Source organism: Corvus hawaiiensis, chromosome 15, assembly GCF_020740725.1.
Source record: "Corvus hawaiiensis isolate bCorHaw1 chromosome 15, bCorHaw1.pri.cur, whole genome shotgun sequence".
NCBI classification, from domain to species: domain Eukaryota; kingdom Metazoa; phylum Chordata; class Aves; order Passeriformes; family Corvidae; genus Corvus; species Corvus hawaiiensis.
The window spans coordinates 446,124-465,495 of NC_063227.1; the positions used below are offsets into that span (position 1 = coordinate 446,124).

A 19,372-nucleotide genomic window follows, 5' to 3' on the forward strand; every position below is an offset into this window, starting at 1 on the left:
AGACTCAGTGGGTAATAAAAGCTTTAGGTTGGGTTCCTGCAGAGCACGTGGTACTGACAGTCCACACTGCTGTCACCCACTTCTCCCAGGGCTTTGTAGCAGTCACAGTTGGCTGTAGTGTCAGGGGTTGTGCTGTGAGATGGCTCTGCGTGTGCATGCACTGGTGAGCAGGGTGCTTGTCAGGCCCCTGATGCTATTGTTAGGTTCTAGTTCAGAAAGCAAACTGGAGAGAGGGTTTGGGTGTTGGTCACCCAGGTCAGATGTCTTGTTTTTCTGACAGGAAGTAGAAATTGGATTTACAGCAATGTCTGTGCCAAGTGTGGCTGGAAGATTTTCCTAGTGGAGCTGCCTGGCAGTAGGGTCTGTAGGAACATCTTGCTGATGGCGTTCAAAGCTCTGCACGTGAGTGGAGTCACAGCTCTGTAAAGAGGCCTGGAAGAGAAAGCAAGGTTCAGGCTGGCCATGTTTCTTAGGACCTGCTGGAAGCACAGTGGATTGTGGCAAGCAGGAATGGGTAGACGAGTTCATCCCATTGTGGTACAGTTCTTGCTGGTGTGGTCCTGGCCAGCTGTGGGCCAGGCTCAGCATCATCTGTTTCAGCACACACTGGGTACTTGTAAACAATTCCACCATTTAAACCTTCCTACCAAAGTCACAGGAGAGGAAAGGGAAGAAGTCCTTGGAAGAGTCCTTGCCAGCACTCGTAGTGTTTGCATGGCATGTAGGATTCCCGAAGCCAGTTGTGTGGTGTATTTTATTATTTTTTGATGTTTCCAATTCTTGTGCATGTGAAAGAAAGTTTGAGGTGATACAGGTGCGTGCCAGCAGCCCGAGACAGCCTGGTCTGTTACAGACCTCGTTCATTGTACTTGCCAGTGTTACATGGAAAGTCTTGGCCAGCACAGAGCCCTGGTTGTGGCTGCTCCCATGGGCTGTCCCCGCAGGCTGCATGCAGACGCAGACCGGGCAGCGTCGGTGCCCGGGGTCGGTGCCGGCACCTGCCGGGCGGGGCGGGGCGGGGCGGGGCGGGGCGCGCCCTGCTCGGGGCCCGGGCGCCCCCTGGCGGCGGCGGGCGGCGCGGTGGGCGGGGCGGGCAGGGCCGTCCCGGTGCGGCGGGCGCGGGCTCCGTCTCGCCTTTGTGAGGAGCGGCGCGGAGGCAGAACGGGCGGCGGCGGGTCGGGCCGAACCGGGCGGCGTCATGTCGTACCAGGGCAAGAAGAACATCCCGCGCATCACGGTGGGTGCGGCGGGCGGCCGGGACAGGGCGCCCCGTGGGGCGGGGGGGAAGCTCGGTGCCGGCGTCCGGCGTTGCGGGTCGGAGCGGGGCGGCGGCGGCGCGCAGACAAAGAGCCGCCGCCTGCGCAGGTGCCCCGGCTCCGCCGGTGAGCTGAGCTGGGCAGAGCCCGCAGCCCCGCGGGCGTAGCCCGGGCTGGAGAGTCAACGGTGGCCGGTGCCCGGCGGTACCCGGTGCCGGTGGGGAGTTCTCCCCGGGCGGGGCCGGAGGGGGCGGGCGGCTGCCCCGGCTTCCCGCAGGGCGTTCCCCCCTCTCGGTGTCCCCGCCGAGCAGCTCCTCGATCTCGCCGCATCAGGTGCGGCGGTGCCGCTGCAGCGCTCAGGGACCCGTCTGCCCCGGCCCGCCTGGGAGAGGGGGCGGCTAGTGGGTTGGCCCTGAAGCTGCGGGAGCCCCGGTCCCACCGGTGTCCTGCCGTGCCGCTCCCTCTGAGGCTTTCCTGCTCTGATCTCTGCCGTGGCAGCCCTCTGCTCCAGGGCTCGCCCTGCGGAGGCCGCAGAAGGTTTGTTCCTGGGAAGGCAATCTGGTCTTTCATCTTGTTGGTTTTCCACTGGCTTCGTAGCTCCTGATTTTTCTATTGAGGACAGCTCTGGTCCTCTGAAGAAAAAGGAAAAGCAAAGCACTTGACTTCCATTATTCTTTTGCATGTACAAATGTGAACAAATGCTCCCAAAGAAGCAGTAAGATCTCGACCACTATAAAGAGAAATTCCTTTGTGAGCCTAGATGCAGTTGCTTTCACAAGCAATATTATGGCTTTACACATCTTGCCTTTCCTGTGTCCTTAGACTGCCATGAAGACACCCCAACTGCTGCTGCAGGTGGGATTTCTCCCATTCTCTGGGGCTTTTTCTTTATGATATGCTTTATCAATATGCAGGGCTTGTGCCTGCTCCTCTGGTATCCAATGGGAGCTCTCTCACCTCAATGGTAACAAAATCTCCCAAGCTGCTTGATTTATCCCTATTAAATCCTTTCCTTTTCTGCTGAAGCTGAAAATGCTGCAGGCATATGGTGTCTGTGTCACTGATGTTACAGGTAGCTCTCTCCTCTGACTTCTACAGCTTGAGGATGACCCTCCATGACTCACTGGCCCTATTCTGCAGCATTATCATATTCTGGCTGGACTGGAAGACATGGCCATGGAATTCTGGTCAAATGATCAGGGGACTCAGAGGCAGCAATGAAGTGAAGTCAGGTGGCGGGTGGCCTCCTCTGTTTTAGTATGGAGTGGCAGAAATAAAAGCTCAGCTCCAGTGTCTCCTTTTTCACCGATTGTGCTCCCCTCCCTGGACACTGTTGACATTGTTTATTCCTCCTTTCTAGATTTCTGCCCCAGAATCTTCTTGCATGTCAGTACAGGTAGCAGCTGATGGGGATGGTAGATTGTCACCTAAGCTATGTTTGTTAGTAGAGAGAGGTCTGAGAGTGTGCTGTCCCATTACCTTTAAAGCATCTAAAGCATTGTATTTGAGGTGGGGGAGTACTGGAGCATGAGAGCATACAGACAATAATAGAAGCCACTTCCCCAGGCAGGTAACTCACCTTTAGATCTCAGGGCTGATAGCACTGAAGCAGGGACAGAGCTCACAAACAAGAGGAGCAGTGCCTTCCTTGCTTCTTTCACCCCAGCAATGGGCAGGTTGGGCTTTCATGAAGGATATATTAGAAAACTGGGTATCTGTACTTCCAACAGCTATTGTTTCAACTGCCTAATGTGTTTCTGGAGATGCAGAAACACTCCCTCCTGGTTCCTCTTGTACTCAGCAGTGCTGCAGTCAGTATTTGTAGTTGGTTTCTGCCAGTAACATCTGAAAAACCACAGCTTGCCTATTGTGTCTGCAGCAGTTTCTTATGTTTTCTAGGACAGCCATTTTAGTGGAGAGGCCAGCATCACGAGTGACTGGTGCATATGTTAGTGTGAGATAAATTTCTGTGCAAATTATTCCCAACATGAGTTGTAAAAAGCCTGGTCAAAAGCTGTGTGTGGCAGCATGACTGTAGTCACTGATGGAAGACTGGGAAGTACAGGCGTGTCTGTCAGTTGCGCAGAGGAGAAAACACCGGGAGGGGAGGTTAGCCAAAGCTTTGGCTTTCTCAGTGATGGCTCCATCAGCTTGGTGTGGATGTGTTGCTCTTCACTGCCTCGTGTTGTGCACCATGCATCAGAGACCACTAAATGTGGTATTACTTTCCACATGTGTGCTGATGCTGGGGTGCCCAGCTCAGGGGAATAGTAATTTCAGATCTTGTGTGTCTGTTGAGACTTTTTATTGGTTCCTTTTTTTTAGCTGTTTGGAAAAGTAATCGAAGTATTTCCCCTCTTGCTGTCCACAGTATGCTTTTCTGCAGAAAGAGAGGTGGAAGACTAAAATCTTGTCCTGATTTCACAAAATACCTGTTAACAGAACTGTTGGCTGAGTCAAAATTACTCAGTCTTTGTCCTTTTGTCATAAAATCCTTTCCTAGGCCAGGTAGACTGGAGATCCCATATTTTTTTCTTGTTGTGAGCCATGGCCTCCCCAATCCCCCTGCAGGAGCCCACATACACCATCTCTGTTGGTGTCTCTGCCACCTCTAAAAACAAGGAGGTCTGTATGGGGATGGCCAGTATGTTGTATCAGGTACAAGTGGGGAGGAAAGCCTCAGTTGCTGACTAGACAGATTTTGGTAAACTGGTAGCTGTTGTTATGTCAGTTCTTAGCCACAGACCGCGGGGAATGTAGCTGGCAGCTAACTATCTCTCCCTGTGACTCTAGCCAGGGGTTCTTCCATGCTGTTGTGTGGTACATTAGTAAGGAGGAAACATGAGCTTCTGATGAAACACCACTGCAATTAGTGTCTCTTCTTTTACAAGGGAAAAAGCAGTAAAACCATACACCTGCTTCTGTGCTCCCCTAATTATGCCCTTGTGCTTTGTTAACGAGGTGAACACTGTTCTTGGCTGGGTTCAGCAGCCTTCTGGAAGTGCTGCCTGCCTTTCTTTCTGCAGCATCACTCTGAAAAATGTTAAGAGACCACCTCATAGTTTGGGGTCTCAAAATGACCAGATAATGCTTAAGGGCATCAGGAGCAGAGTGTGGGCATGAGGGAATGGGTAGTGGGTTTGAAGGCTTGATCCCAAATGCAAACAGGCAGAGGGACAGGGAGAGTTCTGCATAAAGGCTTACCAGCATGGAGAGGTATTGAGGGCTGGTGGTGAATCCAGAAGGTTTTGGCAGAGCTGAGCTGGAGGGAAAGCTCCTGTCTTGTCCTCATAGGCATCCCTTGTGGCTGCAGAAATGGATCCTCACAGAAAGCACCACACCGGTGACAGATGAGCTGTCACTGGCTGCCTGAGTACTTTGGAGGCACTGTCAGCAGTGGAGGTCAGGCCAATGACAGGTCAGTGCCAGCGGTCAGGCAGAGCCACGTGCAGCCACGGTCTGCACAGCATCTCACACTCACTGCTGCTTCGGTGCCCTTTGCTCAGAGGCTGTGCTGGGCAGTGGCCGGGGCTCAGGCACTGGCTGCTCCCTCCCTGGCCATGCCCTCTTGGCTCCTGATGCAGGAGGGCTTTTCCCTCTGCTGACAGTGGCTGATGACACAGCCTGACCCTGTCTGGCAGGAGCCGAGGTGGGTGTGCAGAGGCACAGTGAGCCCTGATAGGGGAGCAGTGCATTTATTGTGGTCTGGGGCTGCTCTGGGAGCGTGCGTTGCAGAAGCCTGGCTATTAAATTAGACTTGTTTCCTCATAACTGTTTCATTCTCTTCCTTTCTTCTTCTCCTGCCTCTTGACACCTGGGTGCACTCCGGAAGGATGCCAGAGCCTGTAGGCGTGTCACTTGGATTTTCCTTATTCAACTTTGTTGCATTTTTTCCTTGCAGTCGGTGGGTGGGGGCTGGTGCAGTTCCTTCACTGTGGGGTGGGCACGATGGGTTCTAGCAGTGCCTGATCTCCTGAGTGGATGCCTTGTTTGTGCTTCAGCCACTGTGGATCTCTCAATTTTGTGTACTAAGAGAGTTAGCACTGAGCAGCCCTTCACATCTGCCGCAGAATAACCACTTGTGAGTGTGGAGCAGGCATATTTCCTGAGCTCATATTAACAGTTTATTCAGTAATTGTCAATGCGACTGTCTCCTGCCCCTGTGCTGCCTGTGCCTGACTCCCTTGGCTTCCTCTTGTCTGATGCACAGGGAAGGGCAGGCCAGAATCAGTATTTGCTGGTGCTCCCACACTCTAGTGAGAACCAGCTCCAGGAATTCAGGAGGGCAAGACAAAAATGAAATGGAGGGCTGTTAGTGGATCTGGGCAGGGAGACTTTTTTTCTTACCTTGTTTGTGCTCAGGGTCCTCAGCCTCAAAGCTGAGCATTGCCCAGCATGTGCCCCATGGGGAGAGGTGTAGCACTGCCATGCTCTGGCCCAAGAACCTGGGACTGCTTGGCCAGCGCACACCAGCTGTCCTTGTGCCTTGGCTGCTCATGAGAGGTGGCTGTGGTCCCCCAGGTCGCTGGTTAAGACCAGTATCTCTGTGTGCTCATGGAGGTGCGTCAGTGCAGGATGTTTGAAGGAGCTGTGCATGGCGGGCTGTGACCAGCAACATGCCCTTGCTTACAGAGCCCCCTTAGACAGCACAGTTTGGGCAGACCTCTGCCCGATGTGTTACCTTGGGTCAGGGAAGAAGGGGGGCTGCTTGTTGGAGAAGAACCCCGGGTCTGCTTGTTGGAGAGGATGGTGAGTGGCAGGAGAACCGGGAACAACTCAGCTGAGCTCTTTTCTTGGTGGAAGGCGAGGCTCCTTATGGGCTGTGCTGGGCGGGGAAGGTAAATCCCCCTTGCCAGGGCTGGGGTTGCCGGCCATCTGTAGAGCCGTGGGGTGGCCCTTGCCTGGGCAGTGTCGGGAGCCGGTGGCTGTGCCCCCGCGACGGGCTGAGCTGCAGCAGGGCTGAGCGCGCCGGCATTCCCTTCCTTTCCCCACCCAGTTCCTTTGTCTCTGCTGCGTGTGGATGAGATTGCTGTAAAAATGCACGCGGGGCTCTGGGCTTTGGCTGCTGCCGGGACGCAGGAGTATTCTTTGCATCCTTCTGTTGACAGAAGGGAAGCTACAAGTTCCCACCTCGGTGGCAATACTTCAGAAATTGCCCCAAGGGCGGCAGATGGAGAGCAAACCCGTTTCCCTGCAGAGCAATTAACCATGCAAGAGCGTCACAGGATGAGGCTGGCATGTGAGCCCTGCTGAAGGCTCTGGTCGGTCAGGCTCAGGCTGTGGAAGGGGAGTGTATTTACATGCCAAAACTTGGGCTGTGGGCACCAGGGGTAAAAGAGAGGAATGTACGGCGCGATCAAGAGCTGAAGAGTTACTGGATGTGTTTTAAGCAGTCAGGTAGACAACATGTTCTCTGGCACAGCAGTCAGCCTGTGTCACCTGAATCTGTGACAGGCATATGTGAGATCAGGTGGTTTTCCCCCGTATTGCCTGCAGCTGCTTGTGTGGACTTGTGCAGGTGGAGGTAGGTAGAAGAGCAGGAGCTGAGCCATTGCAGCTCCTCTGGACAGGGTCTGTTCCCCACAGGACAGTGTCCACAGTGTCCATCCTCTCCCATCTGTGTATGCTGAGTTGCATGGTCCCAAAGTGTGAATGCAGGAAGAGCATAAGCACAGTCCTGCTTGGGGTGTTCCTCTGCTGTCTGGCTGTGCTCCTTCAGAGAGGGCTGCTGGCCACTTCGGTCAATGGAAAGGAGAACAGAGGAGGTGGTAAATCATGAGACTGGAGTGCAGTCCAGTGCCTCCTGGGTTTTGTACAGACCTGTAAAATGCCTCAGAAATGTTACCCCAAGCACAGCAGGAGAGGGACAGATTACCAGCCAGTTGCCTGTCCTGTTGGTGGTCTTTGCGAGGTGGTAACAGAGGAGAGAGTAACTTGTCTTCTTTAATGCAACTTACTTTACATGGTATCTAGATAAGGTTTAAGGACATGCCCTTAGTACGAACTTGCTCTAAATACTGATGTGTGGCTCATGCTGCCTGCAGAGTTTTGTGCATAATGTCCTGGCATAGGAAGCTTTTGACTTCTCTCTATATTTTATGGAAGCATATTTGCTGTGTTCCCCAGTGACTCTCCCTTGTGCTTAGTCTTCCTTGGTGGTGTTTCTGGCAGCCCCCTCTCCCATTTGGAAACAGCTTTTGTAATATGACATTTTCAATCCTTGATCTTGTACTGTTGTTTGGAGTGTTAGCACAGGTCCAGTGACCTTTCTGCAGCACTGGTGGTTGAGGTGAGCAGTGGGAGAGTGCCTGTACAGAGTGCTGAGAATCATAAAATTGTAATATGTTAAGGGGTTGGAATGGATGTTAAAGATCATGTAGTCCCAACCCCCTCTAGTGGGACACCTCCCACTATACCAGGTTGCTCAAGGACTTAACCAACCTGGCTTTGAATACTGCCAGGCTTGGGGCATCCATAACCTCCCTGGGCAACCTGTTCCAGTGTCTAACCACCCTCACAGTCAGAAGTGAATGAAGCACGTGTGTTACCTGCTACTGACAACTGCTGTGCTCTTCCCTTTTCAGAGTGATCGTCTCCTTATTAAAGGAGGGCGAATAGTCAATGATGACCAGTCATTCTATGCTGACATTTACATGGAGGATGGCCTCATAAAGTAAGTATGGGATTTCTGTTTTCTCCATCTCCTCTTAAACCAGCTTCAGGTTAGGTGGTTATCGGCTTTTTGTGGATGTGGTTTGTACCCAACTTGTCAGGCAGTAAAGCTTGATAACCCTCTCTGATCAGAGGCTCAGCTTTCTGCAGTGTGTGTGAGCACAGACGTGATTGGCTGATGTGTTTTCAGAGGAACTCCAGTGACTGAATTGCTGTCAGCTTGTGGGATTGTGGTACTGTGTCCATTGTAAAGCAAAGTTGTGTCTAATTACACCAAGAACAGGTTTATCTTTGACTTCTGTTTTTTCCTGTGTTAACTGTATTAGCATGAATGACCCCAGACAAGATCCTTTTTGTTAGCACTAACAAGGACAGTGCTGTGCTACAAGTCATCTGCATCCTTGAGATTTCCAGGAATTGCAGGAAAACCTCTGGGTTCCCCCAGCTTCTTCGTGTATGTCTCAGAGCTGCAGGAATAGCTCCATTGTTTAAAGGCTGCCATTCAAATTTGGCAAAGGTATTGTGTTGGGGCCTGCGCCACACTGGGTGAAGTGAAAGAACCGTGATAGTTCATAGCAGAGAGACTTGAAAAGGCATTGCTTGCTCTATGGTAAGAGTTAAATATCCAGCCTTCCCAGGGTGGTATATGTTAAAAATCCAGCCGCAGATAAATACTTCAAGAAGTGTGACTGTATTTTTATCTGGTGGACAAGACCATTTGTGATTGACAAGGACTTGTACACAGGCAGGGATCAGAGCCAGCTTCAGGTGTTGCTATGGCACAGGCTTTGTGAGTATGCTTGGGCAAATGACTGAGCCTCATCTACAGCCTGGAGGCCACAGAATTTCACTGCCTTGGGAGCTAAATGCTTTTACAAGTGAGTTCTTGTAAGAATACAATGAGTAATTAAAAACCTTTAGTGATGGATTCATCTCCATAAAAGCAGTGGGAAGAGCTGCTGGTTTATTGCTGTGAGGACAGTAAAGTGAGCAGTTCTGTCCACAGAATTTTTGTTATACTAGGGGAAAAAAAACCCTGCAAAGTGACTCAGCTTGAATGAAATGCAAAAATTGAATTTGCTTCTCATTTTTACCTCCCCAGTGTGACAAGGAAGTCAGAAGTTTTCCACTAAAACCAACTTATCTTTAATATTAATTTATCAAGGAAAACTGAGAAAGGCTTGATGAAAGTAGGATTTCTGAAATAAGAGATTTGAAGGCTGAGTTGTACATATGGACACATAAAGGGTTGAGGGGACAGGGGCTTAGAAAGGCAATGCTGAGGTTCAGGTGACTTGGCCTGCAGGAGGGCTGGGTGCATCAAGTTGTGCTCGAACAGGACAGGCTCCAGAGCACTATAGTTGTGTATTAGGTTACTGGTGGATTTATACTGGAACTCTCTAGGTTTCCTGTTTTCAGAGGACACTTTTAAGTATTTGATTTTTAGCTGCCTTCACTACAGTGTGGCCCTGCTGATAGCAAAGCTGTCCTTCAGGGCCACAGAAGAGACAAGGTGAGAGGGGAGAACTGTGGTCTTCTTGGGAAGACGGTGAGCCCAGAGCTTGCAGGCTGTGCCATGAGCCCAGCAGGCTGCAGCCAGTCAGGCTGGGCACTTGCTGAGTTATTTCCCAGCTCCCAGGAGTCCCTTCACTCTTGGGACTTTGTGCTGTGAGCAGCATTGCAAGTCCCTGATGAGCCCTGAGTTGGCCTACCAGCTGTGGCATTACAGTGGAAATCATGTTTCTCTGTAAGTAAGCTCAGACTTGAGCCTTACTTAAGGTGGGCAGAGGGACAGGAGAGATTAGGGGTGTAGCTCGCTTGGAAGCAGGGCTGGTGTCAGGTTTTGTGAGCATGCACCCTGGGTGGGTAGTTAGGACTGCTACGCTGGAAATGCATGCTGGAGCCTGTTTTGTGAGCCTGTAGGGTATGAACTGTCCTAGGCAGGTTCTCACCATGCACTGCAGAGACAACTGGACAGATGGCAGCCACGCCTAGACTAAGCACAGCATAGGTATAAGCAAGCCAGACAATCCTGCACATTGCTGCAGAGTGGAGTGGTTTTGCTCTGCTGGCTCTGGCAAGCCTGGGTCGGGGAGCAAGACAGAGTAGGGTGTTCCTGCTGGCAGGGAGCTGCCCTGGCAATCCCTGGCTGAGCTATTCAGAGGTTATGTTGTGGCTGGTTTTCCTTTGTGTGAGTATCTTGGTATGATCTTATCAGGCAGATTGGAGACAACCTGATTGTTCCTGGAGGGGTCAAAACCATAGAAGCCAATGGGAAGATGGTGATCCCTGGAGGAATTGATGTCCACACTCGCCTGCAGATGCCATACAGGGGAATGACTGCTGTGGATGATTTCTTCCAAGGAACAAAAGCAGCTCTGGCTGGTGGAACCACCATGATCAGTAAGTGCAGCAGGCATGGCCTGTGCATGATACCACCCAGCACTCCTGCAAGATCACCCAGTTCTTTCTTTTTTCTGTGCTTTTCTCAATCTTCTTTGTCTTCAAAGTCCATGAAAGTGTGTTCATATTTTCTGTGATCTCTGTCAATGCAGTCTAGCGAGTAAGGATTGGGATGAACTTTGTATCCTTAGTAATGATGATGTGATAGGACAGGATATGTGCCCTTGCAGATCCTGTGTTCTGCAGTGCTTGTCTGCAGCCACTGTTGCCCCTGGGACCCTCAAAAAGGAACAATGGCATAACTTCTCTTTTAAATAAAAGTAGGACAGCATGTTGCTCAGATGGCTCTGAGCAGAGGAACAGAGCAGTGTGCTGGCATCCCACACTGCTTGAAAATAAACAGTGCTGATGAAAAAGGAAAGGGAATTCTGAGGTCCTTCCCTGGAGAATGCTATGGCTGTGCACTGGTTTGAGGTCCAGGTGTTGTCCTGTGCAGTGGTTACAGCTGGGTGCACTGCAGGGTTTCTTGGGATGCAGGAGCAAGTGTTGATCCTTCCAGTAAAGGGCTGGGTTCCTTGTCCTCCCCCCACCGTTTTTCCTTCCTCTGTGCCAAAAATATATGTTTTGTGAAATGGTCTGTGGTAAGGTGTGGAGATTCCATGGTGGGCAATAAAAGGTGCATTAGTGTTGCAGTGTAGGAAGAGGCTCTGTGCTAATGGGGTGGGAGTGGCGATGGGGAAAGACAAGGCTCTTTAGCTTCCAGCCAGTTTCTCAGCAGAAGCGTGTAAAAACCTCTGGTCCTGTGCCAGAGGCCATTAAGTAAAGGCTCTGTGTACTTCCCTGCCAATAAATGCACTTGAGGAGCCAAGGCATGTTGTGAAGGGGACAGGATCCTCTTGGGAGCTGCCCTGAAGCTGTTGAGGAGACCAGCCTGGGGTGGTGGAGCTGCCAGGCCACAGTGGCATGGCCTGGTTGGGGAGTCCTTGCTCAGCCCTTCCTCTGCTGTGGCCCTGCAGTGGATCACGTGGTGCCAGAGCCGGAGTCCAGCCTGGCCGAGGCGCTGGAGCGGTGGCGGGAGTGGGCTGATGGCAAGGCCTGCTGTGACTATGCATTGCATGTGGACATCCCACGCTGGAGCGACCACGTCAGGCAGGAGCTGCACACCATGGTCCAGGAGAAAGGTTTGTTGCCTGCTGCTCCCTGCCTGGCCTTGGCCAGCCCTGTCCCCTGGCCAGGGAAGGCATGAGGTGGCTGCGCTGTTGGGTTCCCATGGGGTCTCGCACAGCTGCCGGCAGGAGCTGTGCCCTGCAGGGCATTTGGTGGGGAGGGTGGCCAGAGCAGGCAGCCTAACCTACAAAGCTCACGTCTGTCTCCTCTCTGCCCTGCCCCAGGCATTAACTCCTTCATGGTGTACATGGCCTACAAGGATTTGTACCAGATGTCCAACACCGAGGTGAGACCTCCTACACTGCCATGGTTGTGTTGATTCAAGGAGCAGTGGGGGGTGACAGCCATGGTGGGCATGGGGCAGCTCATAAGGCTGGTGGCTGCTGTCCCTGGCCAGGCCTTGCTGCTCCTCTCCTCCACCCTGGCTGCTTGTGCAGGGCTGCCCCAGGCTGTGCTGTGGGCTGGCTGGGCTCCTGCATTGCAGGCAGAGGCACAGGTCTAGTGTGGAGATCACCAGGAGCATCTGCTGGTGACTGCATCCTTCAGAGAGCTGGTCCCAGCACAGCCAGAGCTCTGCCTGGCATGGCTACACTGCGTCCTGCTGCTGCCAGGGGCATGGGTGGAACTGCCATGAGCGGTGTCAGGGCCATGGGCAGCCTGCTCAGTAATCATTTCTTCTTGTCTCTCTTTTAGCTGTATGAGATATTCAGCTGCCTGGCAGAGCTGGGTGCCATAGCTCAAGTTCATGCAGAAAATGGGGATATAATTGCACAGGTAACTAACTACTTCTGGCAGGCAAGAACTGGAAATCTTTTTCAGGCAGATTTGGTGTGGGGCATTAGCAAAATGACTCTAAAGTTGGACATCTTGTGCCAGGTGATACCTTCGCTGTTCAGCAGCAATATCCAATTTAGCAAGATTTTTTGTTGTGAATATGTTGTGCACAAGCAAATCTGCAATAGTGAATTAGCAATTACCTAAATGGAAGTGAGTATCCATCAAGTATGGTATGTTTGTTCCAGCTGCAGCTGTCCTCAGTGTGGAGAGGCAGAGACCTTTGCCTTGCACATAACAAGCCAGGAGAGGTAAAGTTCATTGAGAACTGCCTTGACAAGAGAGATTTTGTCCCTGTAAGCAAACAGGTGGCTAATGAAGCTGGATTTGCAAGGAAAGTGTTCTGAGGGATGTGGTTTAGTGATCAAGTGAGTAGTGTGTATTGGCCCGCTGTGTTGTAATTGGTGCTGGATGACAGAAGGTCCAAATGTTTGATTTTCTTTAAGGCACAGAAGACACCGCTCAGTTAAGCTCTGCAACTATTTCTCTTGTTCTTGGGAGTTGAAGGAGCATGAACCAAGAGGTCATTCTTTGAGCATCTTTTCAGACTACAAGAATCAGTTTTGTTTGGACTTTTTAGAGCTGCAGTGCACAGTTGGATGGCTCCTTCACATGAAAACTGAGAGTGGTCAGAGGAATTGTATTGGCCAGAGCTTATCTCTATTTTAGTACCTGCCTTATCATAAAATGCCCCAAAATTACTATTTGATAGCACTTCACAGTCCTAGGAATTGGAGAGGATGAGGAGTTTTGTAGCCCTTTTTGTCTGCACATTGTGCTTGTTTTATTGAAGAGGTTTAAGTCAGTGCCTGACCTCCCATTTCCCCATGTTCCCTCTTTCAAACCCCTTGAGCATACAGCAGCCTCTCACTGTGCCTGATGGTCCCACAGGACATAGGGTGGTGATGGTCCTGAGGGAAGAGCTTGACACAGAAGGGATCTGCTTTTTTTGGTTGATAGCTTCAGTCCTGTAATATCCCTCTGTTCTTTTGATGTCCTAGGAACAAGCCAGGATGTTGGAGATGGGAATAACAGGCCCCGAAGGCCATGTGCTGAGCAGACCTGAGGAGGTAAGATGCAGAGGACAGTTCAGCCTTGCTTCACTGAAGCGTTTTCCAGTCACAGTAGGGCTCAGTGTGTTTAGTGGGGGCAGGCAAGCATCAGGGCACGGGAGAATGTGTGTACATCCAGGGGTATCCATTCATACAGGCACTGCTGTCTTTTTCATCATCAGCCCAGGAAAGAGCAAGGTGCATGTTTGTGACAACATTTCTCAGTCTTGCTTGAGTTGCCCAGCAGAGATAGAAGCCCTTGTTCTGAGTCTCACAGAGAGGAATCAATCAACCAAAGTGTTTGTATGGCTCTAGCAGCCTTTGAGTCTGGATTGTGGGGGCATTTGTCTTGTGTAGGTGACTCCATGGGTGTGAGAAGCCTAAGAAGAATCTAATGACGAGTTTTAGTTTCTCTGAGAATTCACATTTAAGTGCTGACAGATTCCAACCTCTTCCTGCTTTATATCTGCTTAGTCTCTAAAGTGTTTCAGAGTCAGATGGACAAAGCCATTGGCAGAAGGAGTGGGAGGGAAAGAGAGGGGGAATTCCCTGGTTACAAGTCATTGTCAGAACCCTAATGAGATTACTTCCAATTTTAGCTTGCAGGGATTTTTCTGTTTGGTCCATTAATATGAGTTGAATCTAATTTTAGATAGGTTTCCTTCATGTAACTCCCTGCCGAGAGGTACTTTGACTTCCCACAGCATGTGAAAGAAGAAAACAATAGGAATTTGGTACAATAGCAAAGCTTTCCCCTGAGCAGGGGAGCACAGGGACAGATTTGTACTTCAGGGCCTGCTGAAATAAAATCAGTTGGCTTAAATTAAAAGTGTAAGAAGTTGGCTGTATTAGGGCTAGTAACAACATATATGGCCTAGTGTAATAACAGTACTTACTCTCTCTGAAATACAAGAGTGTAAAGCATTTTCCTATACAGGGAAGAGTCTCAGTGTCAAATAAGTGGCTCAGAGTCCCTCTGTGTGTAAGCTGCCATTTACTTTTATGACTCTAACCTGTTGCCACTAGTTGGCAAGCTAAGGTGCAATTACAGGATGCTGTGGTTGTGCCCAGATTTGAGAACTGTCCTGTTACCATAAGCAGTGCACATCTCATCCAGAGCCAATAAACATTGTTCAGTGTTTGATCTTGAAATGCCATTAAAGTATAAGGCAACTGAGAACAGTGCAAGGCTCTAGATATCTGTTCAGCCAAATCCAGATCTCATTGCCTTTGAAAATAAACAGTGTCCTTCTTCCAGAACACACTCTACCACAAATGACCCAGCTACCCTATAAAGCCTGCAGGCAGATGGCAAAGCATTAGGAGAGTGGTCTGTGGCTCTGTGAGTCTTCTCTGTCCTGGAGGGACCTCAGTGGGGGTTAAAGACATGTTCTTCTCTCCAGCGATGATGGTGACTTGGTAGGGCAGGATGATGCTGCTCCAGATTGTAACCTGCTGTGAGGGGTATTCAGTGATGGCTGTTTGCTCCTGTCCACATGTTAAACCCCATCAACTACTACAGCCCATAAGTGTGGTGATAAAAAATGGCTTCTCATTTAAATTTCTATTTAAAGAGTCTTTAAGAAGAGAAAAACCTCTTTTCACTGTACAGCAAATAGATCTGCAGAAGTATGAGAGGCGTAGGAGTGCATGTGTGTCTGGATGCAGTGCTCTGCTTCTCTGCCCTGGGACATTTCGACTGGCATGGTCCCAGGCATTGCCCTGGGGGCAGGATCATTGTGTCTTTTTAAGGCTTCTGTTTTGAACTTTCTCAAGCCAGCACTTGAAGCCAAATTGTAGAGCAAACACTTGGAGATCTCTGGGGTTGAGCTTGGGCGGAGCACAGGCTGATGTAATAGTCCAAAGATATCCCTCGTGGTGGAAATCTACCCTCCACTAACAGCAGGACAGTGAGATGGGGCAGGCTGGGGCAAGCAGCAGCTGTACTGCAGGACGGCCAGGCCTCAATGACAAACAGCCTGCCAGTGTTCAGCCCTCTGCACCCTGCCATGGGGGTGGCAGGGGACATCTGGTTAACCCTGCTGCAGCCGTGGGACAGCGTGGAGCAGGGAGTGCTACAAAAGGGTGGACCCTCCTGCTGCCTGGCATCAGCCTGTAAGCTGTGCTCTCAGGCTGGGCAGCAGTCCCTGGGCTCCTTGGGCTGTCGGGAGAGCTGGAACCAGGCAGTGGAAAAAACAGCAGATGCGGCTCTGCTTGTCCCTGAGCAGGGTTCAGGCAGTGCTCCTGTGCCAGGCATTGTGTTACTGTAGCCTGCCATTTGGGCCAGGCTCTGAGGAGATGGAAGCTCCCCCCCCCTCAGGTCTCCCTGATTAAACTGCCCTGGGGGAGTCAAGGGTAAAAGTGAGGGCACAGGGTGTCCGCAGTAATCAGTGGTGTGCTGAGAGTAACAGGGGCTCCTCCCTGCCCAGCCAGTGCTCTTCTGCAGCTTTGTGCCATCCTCTGTTCCAGCTGGAAGCAGAAGCTGTCTTCCGGGCCATCACTATTGCCAGCCAGACCAACTGTCCTCTCTACGTGACTAAAGTGATGAGCAAAAGTGCTGCTGACCTCATCTCACAAGCCAGAAAAAAAGGTGAGTGGCAGCTGGTGCTGCACTCAGCCCTGCTGCTGCCACCAGGATCCTGGATTATGTGGTCCCTGTGTCCTCGTGGTTGTTTTGCCAAGATCAGCACTCTGCTTTGAGTGCTGTGCATTGCTTCCCCTTCTGCTGGGGAGTAGTTAGCTTAGGAGTTTGCCTGACTTGTGAAGGGCAGGGTGACACTGCAGCAGGCCACATAGAATCACCTCCTGTTGTCAGTGAGGTAACATCAATATGTGGGGCACAGGTAGGAGCAATGCTTTAAACACCACAGTTTGTCTGCAGCTGTGAAGGGCTTGATGAGGACGCTTTGTTCATTGCACGTGGTAATGGGTTGAGCTGCTGCGTATAGCTCTGGCCTTCCTTTGACGTGCTGGCCCCTTGGAGGTGCCTGGGTGCCTTTTCAGGTGGCTGGGAGCTCCATTTGTCAGTGGTGGTGGAGCACAGGGCTGCCCCACAAGTGTGGGCATGTCCACAGCTCTGTTCAGTGGGCTCGCTGCCCCTGCCCCAGGAGGTATGAAGGGGGATTCTGGTGCACTAGGATCTGTGCCCTTGAGCAGGAGGACCCTGTGGTGATGGCATGGGTCTGGGTATTCTCGGGACATGGCAGGCTGTTGGTAGTGCTGTGGAGCAGAGAATGCCACTGGGCTCCACCAAAACACTGTTCTTTCTGTGCCCTTCTCCAGGCATTGTGGTGTTTGGTGAGCCCATCACAGCTAGTCTGGGGACTGATGGAACACACTACTGGAGCAAGAACTGGGCCAAGGCTGCGGCATTTGTGGTCTCTCCGCCACTGAGCCCAGACCCAACCACTCCTGATTACATCAACTCCCTCCTGGCCAGGTGAGTGACAGCTCTGCTGGGGATACTGCTAGGGGAAAGTGGACTCTGGCTAGGGAAGAAAGAGGTTAGTCCAACCTGAACCACTTCACCGTAGGGATGTAATGAACTGACCAGTGAAATGGCTCTGACTCCAAGCCGTGTTGGTTTATCCTCGAGAATTGAGGGAGGACACCGTAAGCTTAACATCACTAATGAGAAAAATACCAGTAGTCACGAACCATTTTAAATGCCCTGAAGAAGGCAAAGAAATGAGGACAAGCTAAAACAGACTTGTCAACTGAACCATTCACTGAGCTGGAGAAATGGGGAATGGCTGCCTGAGTTGGGATGCTGCAAGATGATGCAAGATGCTGCACCAATGCGGAGGGCATTACATGTTTCACAGGCTGGTGGGGACCCCAGTCAAATACAAAGCAGATGTATTCACACACCTATAGAGGTGAGCAATAGCAGAGCCTGCAGAGTGCAAGAGACCTTTAGGAGCAGCTCCTGCACATCTGGCTGGGATGGCAGGTTGGTTTTTCATCCTGAAGGCAAGGGGGTAGAGAAGGGATTTGTTGAAAACAAAGACAAACAAGAAAAGCACTTCAGCAGTTTGCCATGACCTTTCACAGTTACACTCCATCCTCTCACTGGCAAAGCCAGCACGCAGCTGAAGATACTGCGCGTTCCTGGCCCTGTCTTTGTGCTGTGTGTCCATCGCACACCACTCAGCCTGTGTTTGTACATCCGATTGTGTGCACACTGTCTGGTCTGTTAGCCAGCAGATGGCTGACACTGAGGGGGTTGTAAGTGGAAATGTCCTTTGAGGTAATGCTGGAAACATCTCTGCCAAGATGAGCAAGGGATGAGCAGTCACTAAGAGGTGTCTCTTCGGCGGGGCACCTTAGGATAAACCCGGGTTGTGCCAGAGTGGAGATGCTGTGTCTGGGTGTAAGAGAGGTGCCAGTGCATTTGAGGGTCTGAATATGCAGCTCACCCTGCATTTTGCTGTGGTCAGTGAACAAGAGATACCTCAGCTCGTACTGGATGTACGATAGAGATGCAGGTCTTAACGACTAGCAAGGAAAAGTGAGCCCAGCTCCTGAACTGGTTTTCTAATCCTTACCTTCCAATTTATGCCAGACCTCGAAGAAGACACAAGCAATTCTTGGTCCCTGCAGCTCATAGGTGACTGTCTTGACACCTTTGCCGTACTGTTTTCTGTGAGGTTGCAGCAGGAGGGACACTGTGAGGTTCCAACTGGGCTGGATGGCTTTTCTCCAGCAGAAAGCATGTTGTGTGATCATTCTGGACTTCTGTCTGTACAGTCCATCAGACATATGGCAGAAATTATCAGAGGAAGGTGGAGATGATCAGTGGATTAGGGCAGATTTGCAGCCTTGAGGAGAGTCACTGTGTCTGCACTGCCCAGGTGCTTGAGGCCCCTTGCCTCATGTAGGCAGTGCTGGGAACTGGCTTGCTTTGGTCTTCTTCCTTTTGCCTGGCAGCAAGGACTTTCCAGCTGCTGCCTGTCCAATGTTCCCTGAGGACCCAGCAGCACCTGGGTGACTTCCAGGGAGCCATGGACAGTTCCTCTCCCTGCCTTGTCTGTGGGCAGCTCGCTGGCTCTTCCTGTTTCCTAGGAGCGGGATGGGTCAGGGCATCTCATCTGTCCAGGTACCACTTCGGGCAGAGGGTGAAGAGGCCTCAGTGAAGCACTTCTGGGCTTCCTGCAGAGAGCTGCTTCTGGGCAGTCCCAACTCCCTCCATCCCACTGCATCAGGCTTTCGTGGGGCAGGGGAGGACTGTGCTAGCCCTCAGCATGCAGGAGCTGGCAGTGCACAACACAAGGGCCAGCCTGTGGGAGTGGGGAATGGTCCTGGAGCAGAGATGCCCCTTCCTCCGTGTGTGGCAGAAGGGCTCTCTCAAGCAGACCTGACAAACTGCCAGAAATGGGTTTTGTGACTTGCACTGGCATGTTTTTTTCTTCATACTTGTGCAAATGATGGAGTCTGGTATGAAAGGACATCTTCTGGATTGACACAAAGACCACTCTGTTCCCTAGGAGCTGAGCTGTTGATTTCTCTTTTGTACAGGATGCTGTCCATGCTCAGGCAGGTAGCACAGTGTGGCAGAGGTCTCTTGCCCCCACGTGATACAGCTGCCCCAGGGGCTGGGTCAGGTGGAAGTCTTCAGGCTGAGGGGCTGTGGAAATGAGGGTGCAGAGTAAAAAACACTGAGCCGGGGGCTGCCCGTAGCCAGAGGAAATCCATATCCCTCATGTCTCTGTTGCTGTCTGACTGCAAAATGACTGACAATGGGTTTGTTCCACCACTCTTCAGTGGTGATCTGCAGGTGTCGGGAAGTGCTCACTGTACCTTCAGCACCGCGCAGAAAGCCATTGGAAAAGACAACTTCACAGCGATCCCAGAAGGAACCAACGGCATCGAGGAACGAATGTCTGTCATCTGGGACAAGGCAGTGGTGAGAGCCCCACCAGGGAACGGGCAGAGTGAGCAGAGGTGGTTGCCATCTCACACACCCATGCTACTGTCCCACAGAGCTGG

At 51.4% G+C, this 19,372-nt stretch overlaps 1 protein-coding gene across 2 annotated transcripts in view; it reads left to right on the top strand.

The window, feature by feature from the left end:
* DPYSL3 (dihydropyrimidinase like 3) overlaps positions 1-19,372 on the top strand; it is a 31,449-nt gene that overhangs the window by 9,523 nt on the left and 2,554 nt on the right. Inside the window, exons 1-10 of one of the 2 annotated variants that reach the window (XM_048320061.1) lie at positions 1,098-1,237; positions 7,841-7,929; positions 10,147-10,331; positions 11,348-11,512; positions 11,723-11,784; positions 12,192-12,272; positions 13,334-13,402; positions 15,854-15,974; positions 16,667-16,823; positions 19,148-19,289. In XM_048320061.1, coding sequence (XP_048176018.1) covers positions 1,199-1,237; positions 7,841-7,929; positions 10,147-10,331; positions 11,348-11,512; positions 11,723-11,784; positions 12,192-12,272; positions 13,334-13,402; positions 15,854-15,974; positions 16,667-16,823; positions 19,148-19,289 — 1,110 coding nt within the window. In that variant the 5' untranslated portion in view covers positions 1,098-1,198. Of the gene's footprint in view, positions 1-1,097; positions 1,238-7,840; positions 7,930-10,146; positions 10,332-11,347; positions 11,513-11,722; positions 11,785-12,191; positions 12,273-13,333; positions 13,403-15,853; positions 15,975-16,666; positions 16,824-19,147; positions 19,290-19,372 lie in introns of those variants that run through there. The other variant, XM_048320060.1, reaches the window with a different exon arrangement.